Source organism: Hemiscyllium ocellatum, chromosome 19 (assembly GCF_020745735.1).
Source record: "Hemiscyllium ocellatum isolate sHemOce1 chromosome 19, sHemOce1.pat.X.cur, whole genome shotgun sequence".
Lineage (NCBI taxonomy): Eukaryota > Metazoa > Chordata > Chondrichthyes > Orectolobiformes > Hemiscylliidae > Hemiscyllium > Hemiscyllium ocellatum.
Window position 1 is genome coordinate 29264863 of NC_083419.1, and position 12257 is coordinate 29277119.

The 12257-nt window shown below is 41.1% G+C and overlaps 1 protein-coding gene across 3 annotated transcripts in view; it reads left to right on the top strand.

Moving 5' to 3' along the window:
- tspan12 (tetraspanin 12) overlaps positions 1–5485 on the top strand; it is a 48654-nt gene extending 43169 nt beyond the window's left edge. For all 3 annotated transcript variants that reach the window (XM_060839332.1, XM_060839333.1, XM_060839334.1), the window contains one exon: positions 4827–5485. In XM_060839332.1, coding sequence (XP_060695315.1) covers positions 4827–5135 — 309 coding nt within the window. In that variant the 3' untranslated portion in view covers positions 5136–5485. The remainder of the gene's footprint in view (positions 1–4826) is intronic.
- Positions 5486–12257: the final 6772 nt, after the last annotated feature.

Sequence of the window (12257 nt, forward strand, 5' to 3'; positions counted from 1 at the left end):
AGCGTATTTTACATCTGATTTCTACCCCGTCTTACCATGCAACATTTCCACAATGACTTGCTACTCAGTAGAGATCTGACCACAGACCAGCAACCCTTGCAATTATGTCATCTTTGAAACATTACTGTGCACCAGGACAAGTGTTTGCAATCAAATGAGTTGAGTGCCTTCTTTGTCACCTGACCTTGGAATGTCAAATAAACACTGTCCCTCCATCTTTTAGCTGCAATTCTAACTCCTTTTATTCCAATGCTCTCTGTGAGTGTGTTTTAAACAGAATTTTGCTTATGAGACAAAATTTATTGTCCCTACTTTAAATATTTCTTCTCCAACTATTTTACTTAAGACAACATTGATTGAAATCCCACTAATACGACTGAAATTTAATCACTTTTTCCCAGCTCGAGAATCATCTGTGAATTCCAATGGTTTTACAAAATTTCTCTGTCCTCCTCCTAATCCCCCTCCATCCTTGGACATAAGAATTCATTTGAGCTATTTTGTTATTAGATTCGCTTATTAAAGTTGGGAAGCTGCCATTGTGTATTTCTTGATTTCAAGCTGGTGTCCCTTAGAGATCCTCTGCTTACCCATTTGTCATTCAGTCTCCCTTGCCAATGAGATGGAGGTGCCACTCCACACGCTAAAGCCCTTTGTTTTCAAGCAATTCAACCAAATCTCTGAAAGTTAGGTGTAAATTACAGTTCTTAATTTCACAATACTCAATTATCTAAAGAAGTTTAATTATTGTGAGATCATACATTTGTTACAATTCTTGCTAATTGACAAACTTTGGGCCATATATTCTCAAACATCTCTTATCATACTGCCTGTTATAGATATCTGCCACTGTGACTTTGTACAGAATCTTCCATATTTTCATTTGTTAGCTTCTTTGTTCAGTCTGTTATGTTGGGTTTATCTTATGCTCAAAGCTACCATTGTCCTTACTTATGATCTTGCTCCCTAATGCTGAACCTTCTCTGCCATCCTTATGCCAACTCCACGGCAGCCACTTTGTGCTATCCCTAAGTCAATGCTACCCTATCCCCAGTGACTGCTGTAGGTCTATGTCTTGTCATTGTCCAGTCAGGGAACATCGGCACAGTGGCTCAGTGGTTAGCACTGCTGCCTCAAAGTGCCAGGGACCTGGGTTCATTTCCCGCCTCGGGCAACTGTCTGTGTGGAGTTTGCACATTCTCCCCGTGTCTGCATGGGTTTCCTCCGAGTGCTCTGGTTTCCTCCCACAGTCCAAAGGTGTGCAATTTAGGTGAATTGGCCATGCTAAATTATGAACGGTACAGTGGTTAGCACTGCTGCCTCACAGCATCAGAGACCCGGGTTCAATTCCCACCTCAGGTGACTGTCTGTGTGGAGTTTGCACATTCTCCCCGTGTCTGCGTGGGTTTCCTCTGGGTGCTCCGGTTTCCTCCTACAATCCAAAAATGTGTAGGTTAGGTGAATTGGCTAGGCTAAATTGCCCGAAGTGTTAGGTGAAGGGGTAAATGTAGGGGAATGGATCTGGTGGGTTGTGCTTCGGCGGGTCGGTGTGGACTTGTTGGGCCGAAGGGCCTGTTTCCACACTGTAGGGAATCAAATCTAACCTAAACTATAAAACACAAAAGGGAACAAAAGTGAAGCCAACTGAGGCTGAATTATGAAAAAATGTAATGGTCAGCTATTGTCTGCTGCACCCAGCTGTCTTCTACCGGAATTAGGTGTGAATTAAGTTATGTTGGCTTGTAGTACATGAATAAATTGATCTCTGACTTGGACAATGTCACTTCCTCCACTTCATTGTCCTTGTCCTCCTCCTCCGACACTGAGGAACTCGGAGAATGGGAGCAGTTTTTTAAATCATCATCTCATTGTCAGCACCAATTATGCAGAGGTAGCACACCAGTATAATGTGGCATACTGTGTCTGGACCATTGGAGGGCCTTTCCAGATCTGTCCCAGCAGTGCAAATGCACCTCTAGCAATCTTCTATTCCATCATGGCTGTTGTTGAGGAATGGATAGCATTGTATCTGCACTTAGCCTCAGTCAGGGATTACACAATGGTGTCATGAGCCAAGATCGCAATAGGTGGCCTTTGTTTCCCATATATCACCATTGTAAAGCCCTGAACCCCCAATTGCACCAGGTGCATGGGACTACTTCAGGATTGATGAGTTGTAACAACTGCCAGGGTCATAGGCGCACACCTCAGGAAGTGATAACCGTGATAACACATGAATATGAATTGAATGGAACCCTCACCTGTTGATAAATTCCATAGCATTATATGGCCCAGAGAAGGCTGACAGAGAGGACCTTCCATGTGTGTAGCTTTAGATACATTATTTTATTTGCCTTAGTGAATGCATTGCTGCAAATTTGGAGCTTGGCCTCTGAGTGTTTGAATTTGCAGGTGTTATGACTATGACTTGATGACAGAGGTTGGGGTGTTCTTGGTTTTGGACTGGAGGTGACACAGGTTGAACAGTCCATCACTTGTCCTGTAGATTAGCTCTACACCAGGAAGCTTCTAGATACAGGGTGGAGTGTTGCAGCAGGGAAGATATTGAAGTCTCACATTGCTAGATTGAAACAGCCTTGCTTGACCCCAGTTTAGACATGCATTGGATGTGTAGTGGGTCCACTGGTGAAGATCAAGCTTGTATGATGTCATGCAGCAGGTAGGGAATGGTGATAAATTCCTATGGGCAACCAAATTTGCAGAGGATGGTTTGATGAAAGAGACCAGGAGATCCGGGAACTACAAAGTCGCAAGTGCAAAGTATTCCTGTGTTGGAAACATGACCAAATTGCGATGAAACAAAAGTGGACCTTCAAACAAATTAAGGCTGAGGCCCAACAAAAAACGTGATCTTAAGATCAACTGGTGCGCAGGAAATACAGCAACTCACCAAAAGCCATAACATTCATGAATTTAAACGTCTCCAAAGTTTGTGAGAAGATTTGTAGCTCGGGTGCTCGTTGTTGTGATTCTGTTCGCCGAGCTGGGAATTTGTGTTGCAGACGTTTTGTGACATCCTCAGTGCTTGGGAGCCCCCTGTGAAGCGCTTCTGTGATGTTTCCTCCAGCATTTATAGTGGTTTGTCTCTGTCGCTTACGGTTGTTAGTTCCAGCTGTCCGCTGCAGTGGCCGGTATATTGGGTCCAGATCGATGCGATTGTTGAAACACGTCGACCTGGACCCAATATACCGGCCACTGCAGCGGACAGCTGGAACTGACAACCGGCAGTGGCAGAGACAAACCACTATAAATGCCAGAGGAAACAGCATAGAAGTGCTTCACAGGAGGCTCCCAAGCACTGAGGATGTCACCTAGGTAGGGGAAGAAACGTCTGCAACACAAATTCCCAGCTCAGCGAACAGAACCACAACATTTAGACGTCTATTCTGGATCGGTTACTGGTAACCCCTCCCAAGATGTTGATAGTGGGAGCAATGACATTCAATGTCAGGGGGAAACAAGATTCTCTCTTGTTTGAGCTAATCATTGCCTGGCATTTATGAGGCACAAATGTTACTTGCTACTTATCACCTCAAGCCTGAATGTTGTCCACATAGTAATTGCATATGGACACGGATGACTTCAATATATGAGGAGTCACAAATTGTGCTGAACATTGCATAGTCAGTGAATGCCCCAACATCTGACATTACGCAGGAGGAAGGCCTTTGATGACGCAGCTGAAGATGGTTTGGTCTGGGTTATTACCCTGAGGAATTTCAGCAGTGAACAACCACAACCATCTTCCTTTGTGCTAGGTCTGACTCCAACCAGTGTAGGGGTTTCCCTCCGATTCTATTGATTTCAGTACTACTAGGGCTCCTTTATTCTATACTTGGTCAAATGACAATTTTACAAGGACAGTAACTCTCATCTCACCCCTTGAATTCATGTCTTTTGTCCAATTTTGGACCAAGGCTGTAATGACATCAGGAGCTAAGTGCCTGGATTGGGATAATATGCAGATATTCCACTGCTGCCATCCTTCAGCTCATTTTCTTTTGCACTGAAAGTTGCTGGAAATATGAAGCTGAAAATACCATGTTTAAAACAGAGGACCAACAGAGAAAACAGTAGTGTGAATTAGATTGAAATCGGGTACAGAAAGGAGAGGGATAAATTGTTGGGTAGAGAGAGAGTATAGATGCAGGAAGTAAAGTAAGAGACGTATTAAATTGTACGTTTTATCTTTTAAAAATCTGAAGAACAACTTACAACTTACACAAATGAGAACTCGCAGACTCAATGTTTCTTTTTCTACGTGGTTAGGAGGGAGCATTTCAGCAACATAAAACTTTGTCATCGAAAGGGTCATATTACTATTAGGTACCAGCTTTAACTTTCTGTGATGAGGTTAATTTTTAATATATTTTTAATTTAAGTGCTTGAAATGTGTGGGAGGCTCACAGTGAGATTCTACTCTTGCAAGGTGAATTTACGGATTGCTGCATCTTATCCAATTGCTTGTTGTACTTTGCAAATTAAGGTTCTCTTCCTTGCCATAAATTGTTGGACAATTTACACATCAACAATGTCTTAGTCTGTTATTTTACAAGCAAATTCAGGTTCTTTGTGCAGCATATATACAAGCAGTAATTAGCATCTTGCATACCAATATGTAAATTGAAAAAAATGAGCGTGTTTCCACTGAGTGCAAACTCGTAGACTTTACTGCACTTTATGTTGATGCAAACCATATAGTTGTACTTCAGAGTATATTTCAGTGGGGGGAAGAAAAGAGATTTAAAAGAAAGGCTTTTTTAAAAAAGAGTTATTTAATGTAACATCTTTTGTTCTTGAAACAGGGCTGTGGACAGAAAATATACAACTTCCTGCGTGGCACAAAGCAATTACAAGTGTTGAAGTTTCTTGGGATTTCCATTGGAGTGACACAGTTACTGGCCATGATACTCACTATTACATTGCTTTGGGCATTATACTATGACAAAAAGGAACCAAGAACTGGCCAAAAGATGGGCCCAAAACACCTGAGTGTCCAACACTTTGCCTGTCATTCAATAGAATTAATGAAGCATGTCCCAAAGAGCAATGAGCTGAGACAGGCAGGCACAGCTCACAACTTTTGTACACACTTTGAAATAGAGGAATTGTAGCTGGAATTGAGCAAATCAGATGGATGCTGGAATCATGGCGTGAAAATGTCTTTTACCATTGCAACGGATTTTGAAAGGAGTTCTGTATTCTGTATAACAGTATCAGACCATACAAATGTTTAAGAGGCTGAGAAAGAAACTTTTCAGCAAAGGTAACTGAAAAAGGGTTTACTTTGATTTAGGCATTTTTTGATTGCTGCTACAGAAGACGTGTATTCTCTTGACAGGTTTGTAGAATACTGAATTTATTGTAATAGGCCAGGAATTCTGAGTTCACCAAAAGTTTTGTTGGGGAAGGCTTGATAACTGTGTTTTGAAGATTTTCCTGAAATATTATTAATCAAAGCTGCCAATCCAAATTTGTTTACATTCTGTGTTAATTAGATATTAGTGTAATTGATTAATGTCCTTTTTTGTCATTCATTGGTCTGTATAAGAGATTACATTTTTGAGTACTAGACATTGAAATTAACTCCCTTTAAATTTTTATGATACCATATTGCAAATCTCCATCTTGGTTTTTAAAATGATAACAGTGTATAGGGCTATTTACTATATGATTACAAAAATCACATTTGTGATTATGCTCTGCTATTTGTGTTTGTATGTTTCAATAATTGTATTTTAAACAATGCAAACCATTACATCAAGAAACAGTACTACTCCCAAATTTTCTATGTTTTAATATTTCAAGTATACACTGAAAAAGGTCATAAGACCATAAGACATAGGAGTGGAAGTAAAGCCATTCGGCCCATCGGGTCCACTCCGCCATTCAATCATGGCTGATGGGCATTTCAACACCACTTACCAGCATTCTCCCCGTTGCCCTTAATTCCTTGTGACATCAAGAATTTATCAATCTCTACCTTGAAGACATTTAGCGTCCCGGCCTCCACTGCACTCTGCAGCAATGAATTCCACAGGCCCATCACTCTCTGGCTGAAGAAATGTCTCCGCATTTCTGTTCTGAATTGACCCTCTCTAATTCTAAGGCTGTGTCCACGGGTCCTAGTCTCCTCACCTAACAGAAACAATTTCCTAGCGTCCACCCTTTCCAAGCCATGTATTATCTTATAAGTTTCTATTAAATCTCCCCTTAATCTTTTAAACTCCACTGAATACAATCCCAGGATCCTCAGCCGTTCCTCGTATGTTAGACCAACCATTCCAGGGATCATCCATGTGAATCTCTGCTGGACACGCTCCAGTGCCAGTATGCCCTTCCTGAGGTGTGGGGACCAAAACTGGACACAGTACTCCAAATGGGGCTTAACCAGAGCTTTATAAAGTCTCAGTAGCACAACGGTGCTTTTATATTCCAACCCTCTTGAGATGAATGACAACATTGCATTCGCTTTCTTAATCACGGACTCAACCTGCATGTTTACCTTTACAGAATCCTCGACTAGCACTCCCAGATCCCTTTGTACTTTGGCTTTACAAATTTTCTCACCGTTTAGAAAGTAGTCTATGCTTTTATTCTTTTTTCCAAAGTGCAAGACCTCGCATTTGCTCACGTTGAATTCCATCAGTCATTTCCTGGACCACTCTCCCAAACTGTCTCGATCCTTCTGCAGCCTCCCCACTTCCTCAGTACTACCTGCCTGTCCACCTAACTTCGTATCATCGGCAAACTTCACTAGAATGCCCCCAGTCCCTTCATCAAGATCATTAATATATAATGTGAACAGCTGCGGCCCCAACACTGAACCCTGTGGGACACCGCTTGTCACCGGCTGCCATTCCGAAAAAGAACCTTTTATCCCAACTCTTTGCCTTCTGTCAGACAGCCAATCCTCAATCCATACCAGTAGCTCACCTCGAACACCATGGACCTTCACCTTGCTCAGCAGCCTCCCATGTGGCACCTTATCAAAGGCCTTTTGGAAGTCTAGATAGACGACATCCACGGGGTTTCCCTGGTCTAACCTACTTGTCACCTCTTCAAAGAATTCCAACAGGTTTGTCAGACACGACCTCCCTTTACTAAATCCATGTTGACTTGTTCTAATCAGACTCTGCTCTTCCAAGAATTTAGAAACCTCATCCTTAATGATGAATTCTAGAATTTTACCAACAACTGAGGTTAGGCTAATTGGCCTATAATTTTCCATCTTTTGTCTTCATCCTTTCTTGAACAAGGGGGTTATAACAGCGATCTTCCAATCATCCGGGACTTTCCCTGACTCCAGTGACTTTTGTAAGTCTCTTGAATCCTGACTCTTGAATCTACTGATTTTTCACTTCTGAAATAAGTTTTACAAACATTTTCTGTCATCGTCATTGTGTGTTGCAATCTGTTAGAACAATGATGCACTCAGATATTGAGTGCTAGAATATAGATTTATGGCCACAATCCCCCAAGGGGTATTTTACCTTTGTAAGCCTGATTATTGAAGTTAAGTCTGAGCAAATGTGTACTCATTGTAGTATTTAATAGCTTGAGGCTAGTGCCTTTGAGTATAGGAATTGGGATGTGATGTTGAGGTTGTACAGGATGTTGGTGAGGCCTCTTCTGGGGAACTGTGTCCAGTTCTGGTCTCCATGTTATACGAAGAATATGATAAAGCTGGAGAGGGTTCAGAAAAGATTTGCCGGGAATGGTAGGTTTTGGTTATAAGGAGATGTTGGATAGATTGACACTGGAGAGTAGGAGATTGAGAGATGACCTTAAAGAGGTTTATAACATAATGAAGGACACAGATAAGATGAATAACAGGTGTATTTTCCCTAGGGTGGGTTATTTCAAGACTAGGGGATCTATTTCTAAGTTGAGAGGAGAAAAATTAAAAGAAAGACTTGGGGGCAATGTTTTTCACAGAGAGTGGTTCATGTGTGGAATGAACTTTGAGAGGAAGTGGTGGATGTGGGTATAGTTATAACGTTTTAAAACTCATTTGGTTAAGTAAATGAATAATAGATGTTTGGATGGATATGGGCAAAACACAGGCAAGTGGGACTAGTTTAGTTTGGGATTATGATCAGCATGGACAGGTTGGACTGAAAGTTCTGTTTCTGTGCTGTATGACTCAATGAAATTTTAGCAGGTCACATTATGAAGCTTTCATGCACCTATCACATTATGCCACAAGCAAATTATTTGCCTTTGGAAGAAAATTTCAGAATACTGAACAGCCTGGATGGAGTGGACATAGGGAAGATGTTTCTATTGGCAGGAGAGGTGAGGACCCAAGGCCACAGTCTTAGAGTAAAGAGAAGACCCTTTAGAATGGAGGGAAGACCCTTTAGAACAGAGAGAAGGAGAAACTTCTTTAGCCAGAGTGTGGTGATTCTGTGGAATTCATTCCCACAGTAGGCTTTGGAGGCCAGATCATAGAGTATACTTAAAACAGTGAGAGGTAAGTTCTTCATTGCCAAGGGGATCAAAGTTTACTGGGAGAAAGCAGGGAAATGGGATTGAAAAACCTATCAGCCATGGTGGAGCAGACTTGATAGGCTGAATGGACTAATTTCTGCTCCTATATCTAATGGTCTGAAATGCTGAGAAGGACAGAACAGTTATAGAAAAGTCCACAAATTAACACTGACAGGTACTTTTACTCTAACACTATTTTGAAAATAAAATAGTGTTAGAGTACAACATGAAGTTGTAACTCTAGGTTTAACTCCCAGAAGATATGAACTGAGCTGACAGATTTCAACTGCATTAGACAAAGCAGAAATATTCTCTGTGAACCTCTTATCATTGGCTATCCTTACAGCATGGGAATAATGACACACACAAAAAAATGTAGACATAACATAATGGACGAATCAGTCGTCTAAAGAGTTAGCAGGAATAGAGCAAAAATATAGCAGTTTGAAAGGATTCAGGATATTTTCCTTAAAATCCCATGGCATCCTGTGCAACATTTTGCTTTTATCCTCTTATGCGATATGGTGTCACTGGCTAACCAGCATTTATTGTTAATCCCTAGTTTCCATTGAAAAGATGGTAGTGAGCTGCCATCTTCAATCACTGCAGTCCCTGTGATGTAGGTAGGCCCACCATCCCCTGAGGGAGGGAATATCAGGATTTTGACCAAGCAGCAGTGAAGAAATGTTGATATATTTCCAAATCAGGAATGTGAGCTGCTTGAAGGGGAACTAGAAGGGGGCGGCACAGTGGCTCAGTGGTTAGCGCTGCTGTCTCACAGCACCAGGGACCCAGGTTCTATTCCAGCCTTGGGCAACTGTCTGTGTAGAGTTTGCACATTCTCCCTGTGTCTACTTCCTCCCACAGTCCAAATATGTGCAAGTTAGGTGAATTGGCCATGCTAAATTACCCATAGTTTTCAGGATAGATTAGGTGCATTGGTCAGGAGTAAATATAGGATAATAGTGTAGGAGAATGAGTCTGGATGGGTTATTCTTCAGAGGGTCAGTGTGGACTTATTGGGGCGAAGGGCCTGTTTCCACACCGTAAGGATTCTTTGATTACAGGTGTTGGTGTTCCCATGTATCTGCTGACCTTATCCTTCTAGATGGAATTGGTCATTGATTTGGAAGGTGGTATCGAAGAATCTTTGGTGAGTACCACAGTGCATCCTGTAGATAGTACACACTGCTACTAATGAGTGTCAGTGGTGGAAGGAATGGATGCTTATGGATGTGGTGCCTATCAAGTGGGCTGCTTTGTCCTGGGAAGTAGCAAGCTTTCCTGAATGTTGATGGAGCTGCACCCACCCAGGCATGTAAGGAATATTCTATCACACTCCTGACTTGTACCTTGTAGAAGGTGGATGGACTTTGCATAGTCTTTCTGCAGTATTGCTAACTTTACATATACAGTGGCATATATGGCAAGACCAGTTAGGTTTCTAGTCTGTGGTAACCTCCTGAATGTTGAGATTGGGCAATTCAGGTGATGGTAACACTATTAAATGTCAAGGGGTTGAATTTAGATTGCCTCTGCGTCTGATTGAAGTTGGTCATTTGTGTGGTCACATGACAGCCCATACTTAAATATTGTTGAGATCTTGTTCCAAATTGACATGGCTGCTTCAGGATCTGGAGGATTTTAATAATTGCAGGATTTTTATCAAGAAAATAGCTGTATTTCTGGTAGGATCAGCAATTAGGCAGGGAAAGAAGAGTCAAAAGGAAAAAAAGGTACAATCCTCGATAAATAGCTGCAGAAGATTGTTCTGTACAAATACATATAAGGAATGAATGAATGTGAAGATGGTGCTTATGAATTTAAACTCCATTGAATGGAGAAGCTAGGACTCAATGAAATTTGGCCAGTACAGCGTCAACCTTGAAGAATTATAGAATCTGAGTTGTACAGCATGGCGTACAACTTGTCCATGCTGACTACACATCCTAAACTGATCTAGTCCCATTTGCCAGTATTTGGCCCATATTCCTTTAAACCCTTCCTATTCATATACCCACCCAGATGCCTTTTAAATGTTATGATTGTACCAGTCTCCACCACTTCCTCTGGCCATTCGTTCCATATATGTACCACCCTCTGAGTGAAAAGATTGTCCTTCAGGTCCCTTTCAAATCTTTCCCCTCTCACCTTAAACTTATTTCCTGTACTTTGGACTCACCTACCCTGCGAAAAATAAACCTTGGCTATTCACCCTATCCATGCTCCTCATGATTTTATAAATGTCCATAACGTCACATCAGTCTCTGACACTCCGGGGGAGAAAAAGCCCCAGCATCTTCAACCTTTTCTGACAGCTCAAACCCTCTAATCCTTGTAAATCTTTTCTGAACTCTTCCAAGTTTAACAATAGATTTCCTATAGCAGGGAGACCAGAATTGGATGCAGTATTCTAAAAGTGCCATAACCAATGTGCTGTACAGCTGCAACATGACATTCCAACTCCTATACTCAATGTACTGAACAATGAAGGGCAAGCGTACCAAATAATATCTTCACCACACTGTCTACCTCCGACTCCACTTTCAAGGAACTATGAACCTGCACCCCAGGTCCCTGCCATTAACTGTATAAATCCTGCCCTGATTTGCCTTACCAAAATATAGTATTCATATTTATCTAAATGTTGGCTCCTTTGATAAAGGTTTTGTTGTACTCTGAAATAACCTTCTTAAAATAGATACAAATTACTGTGTTTTGATGAGTTGGAGTTTGTATAGGCTAGTATCAGGTAAACTAGCAAAGAAAGCATAAGAGAAGTTAAGCATTCAGGCAATCTGAACAAGAGTTTCAATGGTGCACGGGTCAAGATAAAGAACATCTTTGAGATGGACTAAATATATAATTAGTCTAAATATATAATTAGACTAAATATATTGATTAGTCTGTGTCAACAGGAGGAGAGGCTAGAGTGCTTAGCATTATTTAGGCCCATATATCACAGCACCTTCAGCTGAGGACAGCTTTGCGATCAAATGCAGAATCCAAAATGTTGTCAAAATATTTCTTCAAAGGTTAATTTTGAAGTACCCATGTAGTGATGAGATAAGTGTTAATTACTCATAACCTAGCTCTCTGCGACAGAAAATTAACACTTACAAGTCTGGAGATTCATTCCTTAATATTGCAGGTACTTTTCAATATTTCTTCTCTCTGTCTAATCTTTGGTTCCTTCCTTCGTTTTTCTCTTCTTATATCAGGTTTGATGTTGAATTCTCAGTTCTTATGGGCTAATATCACAATGTTGCAATCTGGTTAGTTAAGAAGATCCATGGTTGCTTGCCATGTGAAGCTCATTTCATCTGGCATTGCTCCAGCAATTTGCAGAACAAACTATTGTCAACATTAATTGAGCAAAGGCACCTCTAACTAACAGTGGGCTGTATTTGTCACCCTGCCACTGGAGACTTTAGATTATTATTTCAAACCAGCATCCCCATTTGGTTACCCATTGAGATGAATTAACAAAAACACCATGCTTTCCATTATTAATTAAGTTTGTTCAGCATGGTATGACTTTCCATCCACAGCCAACATTATACCTTACTACAGCATGGTGTGACTTAATTGTAAGCTGACATGCATTGATAATCGCTCCTATCTCTGCATGTCAAATAATACCTCAATATTGCAACCCTGGACAGGCAATGCAAAGATGCTATTTATCTTGTTAAATTATTGTTCTAAAAACAAAGCACCATGACATTGAAGAGTAAACACTG